Source organism: Phalacrocorax carbo, chromosome Z (assembly GCF_963921805.1).
Source record: "Phalacrocorax carbo chromosome Z, bPhaCar2.1, whole genome shotgun sequence".
Classification (NCBI taxonomy): Eukaryota; Metazoa; Chordata; class Aves; order Suliformes; family Phalacrocoracidae; genus Phalacrocorax; species Phalacrocorax carbo.
Genome location: NC_087548.1, coordinates 80625385 through 80645226, shown reverse-complemented (window position 1 = coordinate 80645226; position 19842 = coordinate 80625385). Strand labels below are relative to the sequence as shown.

Here is a 19842-nt window from a genome sequence, read left to right as displayed (position 1 = left end):
AAAGTCCTGGAAAGGAAATTATTATTCTGAATTGAACTATGTCAGAAAAAAAGATATGTTATCCAGAAATGGAAAATAATGGGAGTTCAGTCCATGGGACCCAGCTGGAACTCATCCAGAGTAAAACCCCCAAGTGTAGGTAACGTAGGTGCTGGATTCTCAGCACCAACCGTTCCCCTTACAGATCTGTGATTACTCTGTTATAACACCTGCTAATATAGACATGGCCACAAATAGCTGTGTGATTTGTGAAGCAAGCCACTTGCTTCCCGTTTCAGAAGGGCAGTATCATTAAACACCACAAGACAAAAAATTCCTTCTTAAATGATGTTTACCAACAAAAGCTCTCACCTGTGCTTGTTCTGGAGTTTCTCCTGCAAAGTAAAAGATGTAATGCTCTTCACTAAAGTGCTGAACTACTATCTGAAAACAGTTTGGCCTTAAAAACAAACAAAACAAAATAAAACGTTTTATTAATCTTCATAATATTAACAGACACCTTCACTTGTTGATCTGTGCCAAAACAAACTGAACTAATACATTCCTGCTGTTTGTCTCTGAGGAGCATCGAGCACTGCATCAGTTTTTGTTTGTAAGCATGTAGCACCATCACACATGGAAAGAGGAACTCCGATTAGAAAAGCCTCTCAGGTTCAAAACAAAATGCAGTTTTGAATGTATTACATAATTTTAAGAAAACCGCACTTCAGCACAGCTAGCTTGTTTTGGAATATTGAGGAACTTTTAGAATGGCCTGTACCGAACAGGCACGTACACTGACTTACGGTCCAGTAGGCAAAAAGTAGCCACCTGAACAGAAAAGACTTGTCAACGAGGACTATTGCGAGAGACTTTTAAAGAAAAAGAGGCTCAGCATTAGTTCCCAACTAATTAATCATACACTGAGGATTTAATCTTTCAGGAATTCACAAACAATATCAACATAAGGAATCCCCTATCTGAACATGTCCTGCGACCCTTGCAACCAGTAAAATGCGTATTAGATGACACACTAATTACTGAATGTAACTCAAACCTCTACAACCTCAAATGCAATTATTAATTTGCCGTTTTGTGTGCCTCCACTCATTAGGCAAAAAAAAACAAAAAAAATTTTTTTGTTTTGTTAAATTACGCGCTATTTAAAGTGCACACTTCAGTCATGACCTTCCACACTGTTCTCAAGGAAGTTTTGCTCTCTCAAAACCACCATCACATGAAGGACCCTGCTTCATTTGCAGAGGAGTTTCAGTCTCCAGTTCCCCCCTCCATTTCAGAGCCTGGACAAACGCTGACAGGGCACTCTGAAGCCGTGCCGCACAAGGGTGGGGGACAGCAGGAAGCAGCCATGTCTGGCGCTAATTAAATCATTGCTACCAAAGAACCATGCAAAGCGACAGACTTCACCGTACTTCTGAGAAAAGGCCAAGGCGGTTTTTTTAACCATCTGCTTAAAATGCAGGAGGAACCTTGTCTCAGCTACAGTTCCTCAGTCACAGCTTCCTAAGGTGGTGCAGCCACGCACCTTCCCCCCCCATCTAGTTCCACGTACTATCCGGTTACACTTCAATCCTAAGCAACCCTACGCTGTGTTTCTTAACAGTTGTTTAAGGGACAGTCACTGCTAACCAAAATGTTCCTTGTTTACATTATACACCAAAGCTTCCTTCAGAATTGCCAACTTACAAAAGGAACATTTCAGTAATTTTTTAATTACTGTTCTAGTACTCTGTCTCTATGCTCCTCATTCCACTAGTTTAATGGATTTGTAAAAATTATTAAAAAGATTTTTTAAAACCCACCACATCAGACAAAAGCACCAGTCTTTGCAGCTTAAGAAATGCCACTAATTTTAAGTATTTGTCTTGAAGGTTTTTTTTTCCACAACAATAACAGATGACCATACATAATTTTTTAATAAATATTAAGATCCATGGGATAAACAGAATTTCTACCTAACACCTGTAGGAGTAAGCATACCTATTTCTTCCATGTAACATCATAATACAGGACAGTGGACTTTTTTCCTAACTACCAATGAACAAATATATAAGCTCTTTCTTGTTAACTACCAATGATATCTGAGAGACTTTTGATTCTCAACTTATTTGCTAATAATCCCATCCCTTGCCGTTGGCACATTTTGAATATCAAAATATTACAGATTTGATGTGAAACTTCTCTGTGAATATAGTAATTGTGCAAAACCAACTTGAGGATATTGACTTATATGAACTAGTTTAGTTGTTCTCAAATAGAAAAGCACGTACAGACTCCATCTAACCAAGTTAGCTTTCAAATACATATCAAAAAGAATGTACATCTTTTGACAAAATTCTTGATCTTGTCAATTCTTAGTTCAAAAGGATTAAAACACTCGGTTCATAACCTCTAATCCCTGTAAAATGTAACATGGAACAATTAATGCACTCAATATTTAAAAAATGACACCGCAAAAAATCTCAGATCATCAGCACATCTTATTTCACAAAAAAAACTTCAGTACTAAATACTGGAGTTTCTAGTTAGAAGTTGGTTACCTATAGTTGCTAGCAATCGAGTTGCCATGGCTAAACAAGTTACTATTCATCAGCTACATCTGTCTACACATGCTCTTGCAATCCGCGCCAGCTACGGACTCTTGGTACCAGCCAAGAGCCACAGTGAAGCCAGGGATGCTTGTTCACTGGCAGCACATTGCCCATGTCTCGTACATGCCTCAAACTAGCAGTCCACTCTCCTGCTGCGCATAGGAGAAATAAAAGCCAGTGTCCTACCTGCCAAACAAACTGTCATGTACTCCATAGACGGAACACACACTAAGGTCTATTAGTCCTTTGGGTTTTGTGGCTCGTTTTTCACTTTCAAAATAAATAAGCTGGGCATCATTTCCCTCTAATATAAAGTACAAGTTTTTCCATCTCTTTCCTTTACCTGTAGAAAAGTCAAGTAAAAAGTTATGGTATTGTTTAAAACAAAGTGTAAATTTTATAAATTAAGAAAAACAGAAGAGGGCAGTAAAGTTTTTCTCAAATTGCAAACAGAAGAACAATGTACAGGTAATCACACTTAAGTTATAATATCAGAATGCATACTCAATTTTATGCACATGTGGCTGAAACTAGGCCCTCTTCACAGATGCAGGTAGCGTAGCAAAATGTCCTCTTAACTTTTTCACTGATTTCAACAGGATTAAGCAAGTGCACATAAACTACCTGGACAGTGGGTTCCTATCAGCGGTAAGACTGTATCTACACAGTTTGCAAACAACAGTGCAGTGGGTCCCATTTATTATGATTTTATTTAAGAAACAGACCCTTGTCATGACAAAGAAATAGCCTCTTGACAAAGTTACTACTAAAATCTGACCAATGTTTAACAGATTGCATTACAGCATCTTAAAACAGTATGGCTGATGGGCAGAAATGGGAATAGGTTATAGGTAAACGTAAACCAGAACCATACCCCAAAAACAACCCTATCTAAGAATTTGGCTGGTTCCACTTGTTTCAGAGAAAATGTTCTCTGAACTACAACGGATTAGGAACTTTCTGCAGCTTATTAATGCGTAAGTCACAGAATCATTTAGAAAAAAATTTCAGCCTCAATTTTATACTTTGATGATCATCAACCCGCCATGGGCCTCAATAAATGAGTACTAGCACTGTTTTGAACAGACACATCTAACGTTCACTTATTACACCCTGTCTCCTAGATGGAAGAGTGATTTTATTGAATTTGTTTCATATGCAGCTACGTGCATCACTCTAAATGTGCAAACTGGAGTACTGAGTAGGTGTAAAGTATCTCATTATCTCTTTTAGCTAAAGGGTTTCAATTCATTCGTATTTGATTCCTCACTCTACGGCATCCCTCCAACTTCTCTCAGAATCAGCCTTCTCAGTGGAAGATATGCTTTCCTTGCTCTGTTCAGAGGGTCTATAGTTTGGGTGGTTTGTTTATCTTTATTCTTTTTTATATTTGGCTATATTTAAAAATCATACTTTCTGTAACTTATCCTTCTAGTTATGGTCTCTGTAATTTCCAGAAATTTTACTATTGATATTTTTTTCTGCTTCCACTAACATTTATTTTTTTTTAAAGTACAAATATAACACTTGGTAAGGAACTAGTTTCCTCAAAACATCAAAGACTTGCTCAATGGCACTTTGTCAGGGTCATACTGAGTCAAGCAGTCAGCTTTTCATGTATTTGTTGTATGTCAGTGTTATAAGAAGTGACTAGAAAAGTCACTATGTATCTTGTACAGCAGAATATATTTTAAATTTGAGATTTAAAATATATGAGCCAACTTGGAATAAAAAAATTAAACCAGCTGTGCTCCCCAATGAAGGTACAGATTTATACTATACTAGCTGTCTCTAACCTTCTCTATCAGCTAGAATTTATTGAGTTCCATATTAAATACAGATACTTTTTATGAAAATATACTTCATGTAATGAGTTTTACTGCTACCTTTGACAAGGATGCCTAGTTTTTGTGCTGTGCTCTGAATTTTTTTCAGAACAACTGCCAATCAGCATTTTCACACTGCATGTAATTTTCTGAATAATGTTGTTCTATTCACGTGTTATTTAAGGAAAGAAATCTTTCCTACTCTTCACACACTTTCTAGAACCTTACACCCTCTTAAATTTTGTCCTTTCTAGTACCATTACTATAATAAATGCATGTTCAGCTTGGAGAAGAGAAGGCTGAGGGGTGACCTCATCGCAGCCTACACCTTCCTCAAGGGGGAGCAGCGGAGGGGAAGGTGCTGATCTCCTCTCCCTGGTGACCAGCGACAGGACACGAGGAAATGGAACGAAGCTGCATCAGGGGAAGTTCAGGTTGGACATCAGCAAATGCTCCTCACTGAGAGGGTGGTCACTCACTGGAACAGGCTCCCCAGGGAGGTGGCCACAGCACCAAGCCTGTCTGAGTTCAAGGAGCACCTGGGTGATGCTCTTAGTCACAGGGTTTACTTTTAGGTAGTCCTGCAAGGAGGTGGGAATTGGACCTGATGATACTTAGGGGTCCCTTCCAACTTGAAATATTCTATGATTTTATGATCCACATCTGCTTTTTTTTTTTTTAAATATAAAAAATTCATAGAAGTAAACATAACTCACTTTTTTTCAGAAGATAACCTTTTTTGACAATATTTTTATAAAAAGCATCCTTTGTTTTCCGACGAATTGTATTGTAGATCTCTTTTCCATCCACTGTATCAGTAAACACTTGTTCTTGATGCTGGTAAACATGTAAGAAAACCATATTTTAAGTTCAGAAATTGCCATTAAAAAATTGCATACTGTGAAGCTGCAACCAGGATCATCTTACTGAACACTATCAACTCACTGCTGTTGTTCTCTCATGCATTTTAATAAAGCAATATCATTTTTTATACAGTACGCTACTAGAAGTGTAATCTATTTCCGTATTTCCAGAACTGTGATAAAAGTTTTCAATGTAAACCAACTTCTACAAAGTAGTATTCTGTCTTGTTCATATAAAATAAAAAGCAGCATCTTTCACCATGTTTTCTGTTAAATTTATCGAAGTCTTTAAAGATTTATCTAGCTTCTAACTGTCTTTTGCCAAAGCTTTGGGGACTGAGTAATCATGGATAAACTCTGAAGCAACAAGAATAGTGCAGACCACAATTAAAACCAACTCACTCAGAGTTGCACAGTCCCTCATTAATCTCATTAGAACTCACATGTCCTAACTGAGCAGAACCCAAGACGAGAAGAAAGCAGAAACAGGAAACAGAGAAAGGATAAATTCACACAGGAGATTGTAGGATCTGGAAACGCAAGTAACAAATGAGAATGGCCAAAAGCCAAGCCAAGTTTGACCTTACCGAGTAAGCTGATCAGCAAAAGGTCTACAGCCGTAAGAAAACATGAAGAGCAAGACTGTCAAGCAGTGAGAACAGCACTGAGATGAAAAGCAACATATGAACTGGCTCATACTAAATATTCTACTTTTCTTCCTGCCCATATATCTACTAGAATTATAATTTTGAACAACAGGACAAAATGAAAAATACTTTGGTAATACTAACAGGAATTACAGGACCTACAGTGGATGCAACATCCAGATGTTGATGAACCCAAGATAATCTCCATAACATAACTATGCAAGGAATGGTGCACAAAACAACAGATGTCATGACAAATATTTTTAAGTAAATTTCATATTAGACAAAGGAAGTCAATCAGACTGACCCTAAAGGTATGCAAAGACTTTTGAAATTTTTTCCCCTCAAAAACATAGAGCATGGTAGTATGTGGAAGGGAGATAACACAAAGCTGAACATAAATTGCATCACTGACCACTAAATTTTTAAACAAAGAAAGTCACAAATATGTCTGAATAGGTTAAAAGAATCTGAAATCTCACATGGAAAATTAGTCAATGCAGGGAAGATTATTAATACAGGAACTGTGAGTGCATATGCAAAAAGCTAGAGTGACAGCAGTTACTGCCATTATTCAAGACAAATGATGGAGCATGAAGAAAATTACTAGTGAGCCTTTCAAGGAGCAGTCTCATGATTCGTATTTGGTTTTTGTCCCAACTGCATTACGAGTTAACAGCAGCAAACAACTGGGAAGCACTGATGACACAATGCAATTAGCAGTATAGGAAAGATCTGAATAACAAGGTGTAAGTCTGCTAGTACAACATAAAACTTACACCTGTTGATACTTAGCACTAGAAAACAGAAAATGGGAACCTTGAACAGCCAAGTCATTCACAGGAGGACTGAGCTATGATATAATGTAGCTATGACAACGTGCTGGGTCTGGCAGGGATGGAGTTAACTGTTGTCACAGCATCCCCTATGGTACTGTGTTTTGGTTTTGTGACTGAAACAGTGTTGGTAAGCACTGGTGTTCTGGCTCTTGCTGATCAGTGCTTGCACATCCTCAAGACTTTCTCCACTTTGCACTCTGTCCCCCTCCTCACAGAAGCAGCTTGGGTATGCAAGATTCTGGGAGCAGACCCCAGCTGATCAAAAGGATATTCCCTGCCATATGACATCATGATCAGCAATAAAACTGTGTGAGGGGGGTTGTCTTCCTGGGTGACCACTGCTCAGAGACCGGCTGGGCATCAGTTTGCTTGTGGGAGATGCCGAGTGACTGCCTTTACCTCACTCCAACCACCCCTTCCTTTACTTACTAAACTGTATTTATCTCAGCCCAGCAGTGTTTGTGCTTTTGCCCCCATCCTGCAGGAGAGGGGAGTGAGAAAACAAAGGCATGGGTCCTTAGCTGCTTGCCAGCGTCAACCCACCACAGAAAATGACACCCATTCTAGGATATTTCTGTTAAGTATTTTCCAGAGAGAGAGAGGGGATTACGCACAACATGGTACTCTAAACTGTCCTCGTCCACCACATTCAAGGCAGGCAAGCTCACTCCAAAACTGGTGGCAGCAGGGCAGTTAAAAGGATATTAGAGGGACAGGATTGGCTTTGGTATGCTTAGCTTAATGAGCTGACTAAGGGAGAATACAAGAAACGTTCCCATATTAATATGACATATCTCACAAAGGGGTATGAATTGACCATAACTTTATTTAGGGAGGAAAGTAAAGGCAAATTTTTAACCACTGAAACAGGAAGGTTTGGGAACAGAAAGGGAACAAAAATACCTGTATACTTTATACTAGCTATAAGCTATGAAAAGCTAGACGACATGGTATACTTATTACTGGTAGTCTCTTAGGATGAATGTCTGCTGTGGGGCACAAGTGCTCCAGAACAAGCCCTGCAATCCCAGCCCTCACAACCTTCTCTGTGCGTACAGGTCTCCTCTGGCAGGAAAAAAAACCCAGACACAGAAGACAGGAGATAAGCCTGGTTTCCCCTACCACAGGACTAAGGTGCAGCATGGTTGACCCAGGGACCAGAGCTAAGGGCACAGAGCAGAGGATGAACACCTCGGAGGAAAGACAGAGCTTACCATGCTTTCTGTTGACTACAAGCCAACCTTTGGTAAGTGAACGCATTTGAGGATAAAACAAAAGAAACACACAAGCTGAAAATATTATAACTGGAGATGATGCTGTTTAACTGCCATTTGTACCTCTGCTGGAATTCAGTTCACAATTTGATTTGATGATGATTAGGTCTGTGTCTTCAACAGCAAACACTGAGATGAAATCTTACCTGCATTGGAACAGGATCTTTAAGGTAATATCCTTCAACAATCTGTTCTTTTCTATAGTGCTCAATGATGTCAGCAATACTGTTCCAATAAGAAAAAGAGGATACAGATGTCAAACAGGTTAGTTTTTCCTCTGAGAATTTTCTTTTCCACATAACCACATAAAACTTTCTCAAAGTTTTAATAAAATCAAGTGTTAAACATCATAATCTCATTTGTAGCAATAAGAATTTACTAATATACCAAAGTCAAGAAAGTTCACAAAACTGTATTCAGAATGTATTAATTCTAAACTCTGCAAAATATTTTAATTGGGTGCTTAAAATGCCAAATGAGGACACTGCTTCTTCCACATTTGAGTAGCACGTGTGCATTACCAGCTCTCCAGCCAGGCTGAAAACTGCTCTTTCATTGGCAATAGTTTTCAAAGTCTTAAAGTAGGGAGGGGAAATGGGAGACACCACAAGTGCAGAGCAGTGACTTTCTAGGAGGACAGGAATAGAAAACAGAAAAGGTTTGTAGCGGAGCTTATACAGATTATACTTGGAAATCACTGAGCTATCCTGTTAAATTAAATACTCGATTGGTAGCACTCCTCTACGGGGAAGCATTTGTTCTAGTCACCACGTTCAGACTGCAATTGCTTCTCAGGCTCAGGAGAGAAGTAGTGACAGATATAAGCTGAAATTTAAGGCATTTGAGTTGCTTTAACTTATTTTTGCAGTTACTGAAATTTACACTGGAATAAAGAACAGCAACATGAACTTCAATAGAAAGTAATCATTCATATGCAAAAGATCAACCTAAAAAAGAATTTAAAATTAACAAAAACATACTGATTGCGTCTTCTCACTTCATGCATACTTAGCTGTGTGTGCAAAGATAGTCAACAAGGCATGCAGCAATGAAATCTTTGACCTTTTACAATTGGATATAGCTGTGTCCAACACAGGAACAATATCTGATACCGTTAAAGTAACATCAAATACATTTAAACACCTATAGCAAGACATCTTTGTTTACTTTCTCTCTCTCATTCTAAAGCTATGAACTAGTGCACTCTTGATAACGTAATCTTCCCACAAATATTTTTTCTTTAGGTATGCAGAATGACATGAATTTCTCTTTCTGTATTACTGAAATAAATTAATTTATTTCAACTTTTTTCTGAGATGCAATCTGCATATGCCATTTTCTGCATAACATTTTAAACTTTGCCACTCTTCAGAAAATAATGACTGAGTCATTGTATTTTGCATGGTGAATAGCTACTGCCAACATCTTGTAATAAGTAAAACAGGATTATATAATTTTTTCTCACTCATCAAATCAAGAATACCTTGACCGGCAATGCCTCCTCTCCTTCCTTGGTTAAAAATGCCAGCAGGAGTTCCTCAATGTAAGGAGCAGGTGCCTAATTTCTTCCAATTTCATAAAATGGGCTAAAGAATAAACTCAGTTGTATCTGAAAACTCCTTTTGTAGCTTGAGTACCATATAGACTAGGACTTATGGCTTGATGGAGTGACTAAGGGCATGGCTCTGCAGCCCTCTCCTCCCGCAAGTGAACTCTACTCAGATGGTCACTTATATATTGCCTTACCAGTGCGACAACTCAAATGCCTGAACAAACTGAACACTGCAAACACGAGGAGACCAGGTACCTCCAGAGAAGTACACTACAGATAGTGGATCTGCAAGTGATCAGTTACCTAACACGTAAAACGTCAAGCATGAAATCAGACTGACCACAAAACTTATCTAGAGGACAGGAAAGCGAATCATAGCCTCCTTCACTGTGTGGCAGCAACAAAAATCCTACTTAGACAAAATGCATCAAAGAAGGTAAAAATAAGCATGCATTAAAAAACCCCAAACAAACAAAAACCAAACAAAAAAAACCCCACCCAACATTAAACTTGGTTTGATATATAGAAACAAAGATGGATCTCAATACCATGTTACAGTTACTTCAGTGACTTTAAAATTCTCGGCAGAGAGCTTGTTAGGTTCCTCAGGTCTTGGCTACTTGGGATGGTTTTCCAAGTATCTCACCACCATGAACAGTGTAATTTTTTTTTAGTACTTAAAGAGTGAATTGAGAGTTATTCCAATGGCTGACATTTCAAATAACAAAGAATCCAGAAAACAGAACTAAGCAACACCATTCTATACACTGTTAAACTATAAAGGCGAAGAATTAATGTTAAACCCATATTGTTCAGCCCGTCACAATACAGATTGATCGACCAGTTGAAACAAAATTTTCTTACAATCATCTAAGTTCTCAAATTTTGCTGCCTCTCAAGTTCAGGATAACATGAAGTCTTGTTCAACTCTTTATACTCTTGGGCCAATGTTTATCATCTTTGACACAGAACCACCCCTAATTTTACAGGTTTTTTTTCAACTGCTGTTACGTAGGTTGAATGATTGCAAGGAGGCAGCTAGAAGAAAAGGACAGGAGAAGTGGCCTGGTGTGCTTTTCCTACCACATGCTGCAAAATCAGAATTGAAACATTAATAAATGCTACCTTACATAAAACCACGGTGAAACACATAGGGAAGTTATTCACAGAACGGTTGAGGACAGAAAGCACCTCCGGAGACCACCTCACCCAAGCCCTCAGCTCAAAGCAGGGTCAACCATGGCAGGTTGCTCTGACCTTTGTTCAGTCACATCCTGAGCATCTCCAAGGATGGAGACTCCATACCTTTCTAGGCAACTTGTTCCAGTGTTCCATCACCCTAATGGTAAAAGCCATACACCAGTAACTGCACATCTTTGGACTGAGATCTCATGGCAGTTACTAATACCACAACTGTACAAGGTCTGCTTGGGATGGAGTTAATTTTCTTCATAGCAGCCTGTGCAATGCTGTGTTTTAGATGTGCGACTGAAGTGCTGCGTTGACAGCACACCTGTGTTTTAACTGTTGCTGAGCCATATTTGCAGTGTCGAGGCTCTCCTTTTTCCCCACTCTGCTCCCCTGTGCCCACCCTGCAAGTAGGACAGGGTGGGCAAGGAGCTGGGCGTGGATACGGCAAGACAGCTGGCCTGAGCCAGCCAAAGGGATAGTCCCTGCCATATAATGTCACGCTCAGCAATAAAAGCTCAAGAAAGGGAGGAGGAAGAGGGGGACATCAAAAGACCTCTGGAGGGGTGACCCCAGCCAGCAGCTAAACACCCTGCAGTGCTTTGCTCACTCCCTGCTCTTGGGACAGGGAAAAAAAACACGAAAAGCAAATGTGACAAAACTCACGGGTCGAGACAAAGAAAGTTTAATAAGTGAAGGAGGGTGGGAGGGGGAGGCCAGTGATGCAAAAGCAATCACTCACCACATCTCACAAGCAGACTAATGCTCAGACAGCCTGAGCAACACCCACCTTGGGAAATGAAGCAACAAAGACCCTCCGGTCTTTATTGCTGAGCATGTCTCTCTGGTCAGTTTGGGTCTCTGGAAAACAGAGAAAGCCTCAACACTGTGCAAGGACTGCTCGGCAAGAAACAAAATATCACTGTGTTATCAACACTATTCTAGACACAAATCTGAACCATGGCGCCATACTGGCTGCTGTAAAGAAAACTAACTCCACCCCAGTCAGACTCGGTACAAACGCCAAGAAATGGCTTTGCCAATTTTTCCGTGAAAATGCAGAAAGGTGACTAGCGGGGTAATTTGTTAACCACAGAACAAAGAGCAAGATCCCCAAAAGTTAAATGCTTTACTAAAGCCCATGGGAAAATACTCCTTCGTTACACAGTCAACATAATTCTCGCAATATGTATGCAATATAATTGCTCTGTATTGGGACGTTCAAGCGCACAGCTCAAAGACTATGGGTTCTGCAGAGCTGATACAACATAACAAAATAATGAAAGCAGATCTCTCTATGACAGACTGCAAACACAGCCCTCGGTCATAGTCATCGACAGAAATTTTAAGCCATTTACATAGAGAGTGGTGGGAGCACATGCAAAAGGAACAGGTTGGTGGGAAAAATAAGTCTTCTGACGCAGCACAGACTACGAGATTCCCGAGATGTACCCAGGACCTCTTTCCCTATGGTCACCTGGAGTGACTTATTCTGGAATACGGACATACTGTTGCTTATATAGGTTATATAAGCTTATGTAAGGTTATATAGGTGGTTCCAAGTCACACGTCTGGATGTTCAAAATATCCAAGAAATAAAATAAACTTCTTGCATTTTGTGTTTCCTTACTATTCTTTAGCTTCTTACTTTTGTATGGAAAACCTTGGTCTATAATTTATTGAGACTCTAACTATAATCAATACTCTGCAGAAAAAGAGCAGATTGCTTTCATTTTATCTTTTACCCCAATGACAATGACGAAAACTGTAAGAGAATGTTAAAAATACTCTACTACCCAGGATAATTTGGTAAAGATCTAGTCTAATACTAGTATCAGATTTCAAATGAGATACCTTGAGAGCATTTATTGAAGCAGCGTAATATAAAAAAAGCTTATAGTTACCAAGAAACCGTTGAACAGGTGCATTTAAACAAACACCAGTTCCTAAATCTGAAACTTTCACCTTGATGACAAATGCTATATTTTTAGATAAGCCACAAAGACAGAACTCTCTGCACCAAGAAATGCTTAAAGACTATTTCATTATCTTCTATAAATTCATGCTTTATATCTTCTGGATTCAATGCCATGTTTGTTGTTTTTCAGCCACTTCTGAATATTCCATACAACAAAACCGCATTAGTCTTCACATATTTAAAGGTTTCTTTTTTATAGTGTCCCTATTAAATAAACTAACACAAGAATCAAAAAGCCCACAAAGTTATTCCCTCTTTCCTGCTCCTTACTTATTGCCCTCTGTAGTAGATCTCACATTACAGAATTTGAACAGTTACTATCTTCATTTTGCGGCCTTCTTATCTTGCATTGCATACTTCATTAGATATTTGAAATTCCCCAAAGTTTACCAACTTGCAGCACATACTAAATTGGACTGAATGTGAGCCTAGGAGTATAGCATTAATCCTCCAAAAAATCCAACAAAAATTAAGCCTTTTAAAGCTATGCATATTTTCTTTTACGCTGATGAAGCTGTCTGCAAACTAAGTACCAAAATATTTAAAAAAATTATAAAAGCATTTTGTCATAACTCAGTGTTGCTTAACTTTACAATCTTGTTTTCTGTTCAACAACTGATAGAAGTAATTTATATACACACCTCAACTAGATCCAGCACTGTTTTCTGAAGTAATCTGAAGTAATTAAGTTACTTAATATAGTAATTTTCTGAAGGTATGCTATTTAATGCTGCAAAACCACTTGAGACTAATATGAGAGTTCCACTAAGTTGCTAGTTCGTTTGACATCACCTAGAGTGGGGGCTCCTAGCCTTATCATCCTCCTAATAAGCCACGTAATTAGAGAATGTGCAAATCAGCATTTACCTTCATTAAAGGCTGACTCTGGAGGCCAGACTGATTGCTGTAGGAGGTATTCAAGCAGCCTGGGTGTGGGATATGCACAGGTTCACAAGGTTCCAATTGTTTAGCCTCACACCATTGCCCATTTGACATCATATGAAAAAGTCCACTGAACTTCTCAATTAGGACACCGCAACATTTTCTCAGACATATCAGCTGCTGGATTTCTACCCATGCAGAAGCCAAGCTTGAAGTGAGAGAAATTATCTACTGGGATGAAGAATGCCCTGGTTCTAGGTGAGCAAGTCTGGAAAAGTGCTGATTTTGTAAGGCACACAACGACCTCCACTAAAAGAGGGAAGTGAGTTTTCACTACTAGGAAGTCTTGCATCTACAAGAACTCTAAAAACAAGATTATCAAGGATGGGGCTGTATTGATAGGTTCTCCCACAAAAAGCTTCTCTTTTTGTACAAATTGTTTTTTTGTACCCATGGCAAAACAAATGCATCCCAAATTTGCTCACTCTAAATTAAGTCACCTGTACTTCTGACCCAAATATCACACACACATTACAATACAATTTAATTACTTTTTCCAACAAGGAAGGTATTTTTGCCCCGTTTCTGCAGATACACATTTCTATTATTTGAAAACCCTATCAAATGTCTCAGATAAAATTAACATTTTTATTTTCCCTTTTCAAATAGGCAAGAGCACAAACAGTAGCTTCCGTGACAACACAACATTCTCTTACAGATCCATATATGATCCATACAATCCACAATTTATAGTGTGAAGAAACTGGTTTGCAGAAGGACAATACGTTGAAAGAAACAAGCTACACTTAGGCTTCTGCAAGCTTTAAAGACTTGCTCAGCTCCAAGTAACTACTAAGTAAGTTACGTAAAATAGCATACGATCAAGATAACTACAGTCTTACAGCAGTAAATAATTATCAGGAGCAAATTATAGACATCCTTCACACAAAATACACACAATTCCTTTTACCATTAAAACTTACCTATTATAGTATCTGCCTCCCATCATGAACTGATTGTTTGACGTTGGGCATATTTTAAAACGCTGAATATTTTCACCGGTCCGAAAATAAAGTGAATAATCACCAGGTGTATTATCTGAAGGCCTGACAAGAAAACTGCACACCTGACCAACTGAAAAGATATCATAATCGTGTTAGTTTTCTTGATGTAATATACGAGCCCTTATCAAATCTATTTCTACATAGCAAGAACTGCACACCTGAAGAAACACAAAGTCTATAAGGTAAGTTCCAACAGTGATCTCAAACTAGATGAGCTAGTACTAAACTGCCAAAATTAATGCAAAATGGTTTAGCTGTAGCTGGCAACCAAGCCACATCTTTGTCACCTCTTTACAAGAGCATACAAAAAAAGTCTGACAACATGTTTTCAAAACTTAAGAACTTCTGTTCTAATATGTAAAGTATGCTATTTGACCATATGGAGTCAGAAATCTTGATGTCTTCATTTAAAGACATATTTGCTCTACAAAAGGGCTGAAAAAGTTTGTAGTATGTTTTGCTTTAGGTATAGAAAAGCATATTCTCCACAGCATTTTGATGAAGACCTCAATAAGTGAAGTAATTTAAAAATTTTTTCAATCAAACATTATTAAATTAACTGTACTTGAGAACTACTCAATACCCATAGCCACAGTAGTTTTCTTGTATTATTCTTATTTTCTTGTAGTGTTCTACCAAGGTAACAACCACAGGGGCTGGTCAGACTAAGACACTTTTATACGATCACACTTAAAAGGAAGTGTTGTCACAGTTCAATATGAACAGGATCATTTTGTGCCATTTCATTACCAGTGTATTTCAATCAGAAATACAAGTACCTGTCATCAGCAAATTGTAAGCCTCTTGTTTGGAGATCTTCCCATGGAACCATCTTAACAAAGATGAAGAGAAAAATTAGAAAGCAAGACTACCAGCTCTCTTTTTTGGCTGTGGTGACATCCAAGGCTCTGGCACCTATGAATTGATCTTTATTTAAAAAGACCTAACACATATAGATGAGATAATCAATGATTATGCTACTTAATGATTCTTTCTACCAACAGCACCAAAAAACTAACATTAACAGGTATATAAAGTAATTTCAATAAAAATATCCAACACTTGGAGTTGATGTTCAAATCTGACTGTGCTTAGAGATGAAAATGAATTGTCTAAACAGTAGATAATTCTGATAGGCATAGTTTTAAGTCAGCCTCATACATCAGTTTACTTCAGTCATGAAATCCAAAGCTTGAACAAGGTGAAACACTGTACAGAAAAACTCAAACTAAATTTGGGCAGAAGCTGTGGAAATAAAACCTAGCTTTGTTAGACTACTGAATACAAACTGCTTTCATCTCTCAGACCTTGTACCTTCCCAGAGTCCTGTATCAGAGCAGTGTCCTAAAAAAGTTCAGCAACCTCTGTCCACTCTCAGCCTGATACTTATGACTATACAGAACAGCTTGACATGCTACAACTTAATAGCTTATTCTGTCCTTTAAAGGAAAGCTGAAAACGTAGCCATTTTTATGTACTGGAAAAAAAGCTCTAGTTCTGACTTTCTATACTACCCATAGAGGATAATTTCTGGCTACTGGAATGTTTGAAGCAATCACTGTCTCCCCAGGATTTCTCTGACTGGCACAAATAACTGGGGACAGATAGTATCAAAAGCTCCAAGCATCTGCTATAAACTACTTTGCAAATAAACAAATAAAAAAATCTTACATTTGAAGCCACCCCTACTGCCAAATTGACTAGCGGAACATTAGCGACTAGCAGACAAACAACAAATATACCAGTTATTTTCTTTCTCCTATTCAGGTAACAAGAAATGCCTCCTTCAGCATTAGCCTCTTGGAGACCGCAAACTGGCCACGGAGAAAAAGCCGCAGGTGCAAATATGGCAAGCAAATGGAGGACACATGAAATAATCAAGCCACTAGAAATTCTTTTCAACTTTCTTTTGCCACTCATCTTTACTGCTGAAAATAATCTATCAACAGCTTGACATATTAATACACTGTTGAATCTAAATTTTATTCAATCTTTAAACTAATTTAAATATTTAAGCAAATAGGACAAAACTTATAGTCCTCTGGCTGAAGTGTTATTACATGAAGCTAACAGAGACAAGCTGTAACTATCACACTATCATTTTTCTCATGGTACTCTGCTCTCTCTCCAGCATTGAGAGTTGTGCAGATCTGAAAAAAGGTTACCTCTACGTCAAACACTATGTTCAAGAAATACTCCATTGTGCATATTTTGGCTGAAAGTGATCATACAGTGACTCATCTAAAACCCACTAGCAATAACCATACCTATTACAGGACTCTCATGTTAATTATCCATGCATCTTCAGCAGATAGTAAAAAGCCTTGAGATGAAAAAATAAATCTCCTAGGTTCACCTTCCCAAAAGCTGGGAAATCTCATAGCTGAAGTATACAAACAGTTATGATTACTTTTAATAACAAAACAAAAATCCTTACATTTTGCCTTCATGTGGGTCTTCTTCTCTTCCCTAATGAGAAAATTAACATATTAAGTGCATGACAACAGTATAGCTCAGTCAGAAAAAAAAAAATTTCATAGGTTAAGACCTTCTGTAGGAAAAAAAAAGAGACGACATTTTTGAATGAAAGGGTTTCCTGCAAAAAGGAATTTTCCTCTTCATTCACTAAGTGGAAATCTAGCCAAAATATGTTATGTCAGAGGGTTGCTTCTGTCATGTTTCAAGTTCTTTAGGGGTGGTAACTTTTTAAAATCTCAGCTTTCCTAAGGTTAACTTAACCACTGAATACAGTAGGCTACAATTCAAAAGTCTACTACTGCCACTTCAATTTAGCCATTCACATACTGACATGGATCTGAGAGAAGGATCTACAGGAAACACTGCTATTAGCAGTACACAGGTAATGTGCAGGAAAATATTACCAACAATGTTTGATAATATTTGACACCAAAGCAACATTAAGCTTGTTTTAAAAATTAGGTTTTGGTGTTGGGGTTTTTTAATATATTTTTTCCTTTTAAAGTATACTAAACCCCCTGTTCCCCTCCAGTAACTCAATTACCTGCAGGTCACCTGGTTAGCTTCCTGAGCCCACACAAACCCTTCTAGGTACTCATCAATAAATTAAAAAAACAAGAAAGACCTACCACAATGTAAAATAACATTCTGTACAGGTTGTGAACATTTCACAGCAAATATGAAAAAGAAATGCAATGAGTAGCACATTCTTTGTTCGGACATGAGTTTAGGAAATTGCCCAGTAAATTTACAGTACCATTCATTTGTACTTCTCCTTGGACAACATGTGAATAAGCACTTTTTTGATACTGAATTAGGCTTAAAGATACTATTATACCATTTTAAAATGAGTGGATTGAGACCTAAAATTACTAGGTTTAGAAAAGTACATAACTAGAAAACAGGCAATTAAACATAACTAGTTTTGATTTATTTCTGTATTCTTTCACCAAAAAATCTCACTAATTTAAAAAATTTGAATATAAAAATTACTTACCACTTCTTCTACCAGGTCTTCTACAATAAGACCTTGTTCATCTGTCCGTAGGTTCGTAACCCACATCCAGCCATCTTCCAATTCGTTATGGACAATAAACATATCTCCTTTAAGGAAACTGTAGAGGGTTACAGCAAGATTTAAATCAGAGGTACAATCATAATATAAAATTTCATGAACACAGTGAATTCTTGAGTAAAATTTCTGCAAAATATTTGAGAAAACCTGTTTGTGACTAATGCATGAATTGATACCCATGCACATCAATGTATTTTTCCTCACAGTTAAGTGGCTACTGTAGGTGAGTATTTATACTTTTGATTTACATTTTGTCTCTAATACTTACTTCAGTTCTGTCAACTTCAAAGTGCGCAAAGGACATAAAAACCAAAAATGACAATGCAACAATGTTAAAAGACAGTAATATTGTTCTTTTATCAAGAGGGATCAAGTACTGAACACAAGTAAAATAACCAGAGATACACATAATAGTCTAGAAGAAAATAATACTCCTTCCATCGAAAACTTTCCTTGTATAATGAAAGTCTGTGCAAAATCTATTCTCTATATTCTCACATTCGAAGACAAGTGCTACAAAGAGAGTACAGAACAGTTACCAAAGAAGCCATGCAATTAGCTACAAGAAAAGCATAAATAAAAAGCATTAACATATCTAAGAGAGTTTCATTTCTGGAAGGTTAGTGTGTTACTCCTTAAGTGTTGTCCCAAACTCAGGTGATACGAAAGCCTTTCAGTGTAGCACAGCAAGACTTCTCGATCAAGTTTGATGATACATCAGGATACAGGAAATAGCAATAAATTATTGAACCTCATTAACTATTTCAGTCCAAAATTACATAACAAATGTTTACGGCATTTCTCTCATTTGAAGTAGGCTAACAGGAAAGGCATTAACTCAAGCACAAAGCAAACAGCAAGAATTAAAGAACAAAAAACAACAAACCGCTACTGAAAACACATAATATATTCAGCTGCTAATGAACCTAAATCCTAAGAATGGGTGACAGACAGCAAGGGCACCCTCCATCAGCTCTATTACGAAGAACTATACAGTAAGTTACTGTATGGAACACAGGCTGAAATCAATCCTGTAATACTTCAAACTTTCTAAATATTAACTATTAAATTAAAATTTTAACCCAAGATTCTCTGAAGTGCGTAAAGTCTTCGAGAGCATATTAATTTGACCTAGAACAAACTGAGAACTTGGTCCCAGCTATGCCGTGAACAAAATTATTTTAGCCATGCGGATCTCAAAACCCAAGCACAGAACTTTGCATTTAAGCTGTATCCTAAAAGAGGGAGAAAAGGTAAAATTTCTACAAATTGTATTACAATAGCAAAGTAATAAAATGCTTCTTTTTCTTCTTAAGTGGTTAGGCACCATAAGGCCTTAATGGACTCAATTTATCTTTTTATTCTTACACACAGTAGGAAGCCTTACTTGCAATATGCAATTAGGGAGCCCCTCCCCTGTCTTACCACCTTCTCATCTGCTTAGAAAAACATAATCTCAAAGACAAATATCCTCACGGGGTTCTTTAAAGAGGTCAGATAGGACTGGACTGTGAGCCTGGGGATAAATTCTCACCCCAGTGAGGATACAAAGCTCTCATATATCTTCCTCTGTATCTTAGGCTAA

The 19842-nt window shown here is 37.8% G+C and overlaps 1 protein-coding gene across 1 annotated transcript in view; it reads right to left on the bottom strand.

Moving 5' to 3' along the window:
- The window catches only part of RASA1 (RAS p21 protein activator 1), a 65261-nt gene that overhangs the window by 22182 nt on the left and 23237 nt on the right, over positions 1 to 19842 (bottom strand). The window contains exons 5-12 of the mRNA XM_064439002.1: positions 18180 to 18297; positions 17142 to 17173; positions 15484 to 15536; positions 14624 to 14774; positions 8187 to 8265; positions 5134 to 5254; positions 2778 to 2934; positions 352 to 439 (exon numbers count right to left, since the gene is read on the bottom strand). Coding sequence (XP_064295072.1) covers positions 352 to 439; positions 2778 to 2934; positions 5134 to 5254; positions 8187 to 8265; positions 14624 to 14774; positions 15484 to 15536; positions 17142 to 17173; positions 18180 to 18297 — 799 coding nt within the window. The remainder of the gene's footprint in view (positions 1 to 351; positions 440 to 2777; positions 2935 to 5133; positions 5255 to 8186; positions 8266 to 14623; positions 14775 to 15483; positions 15537 to 17141; positions 17174 to 18179; positions 18298 to 19842) is intronic.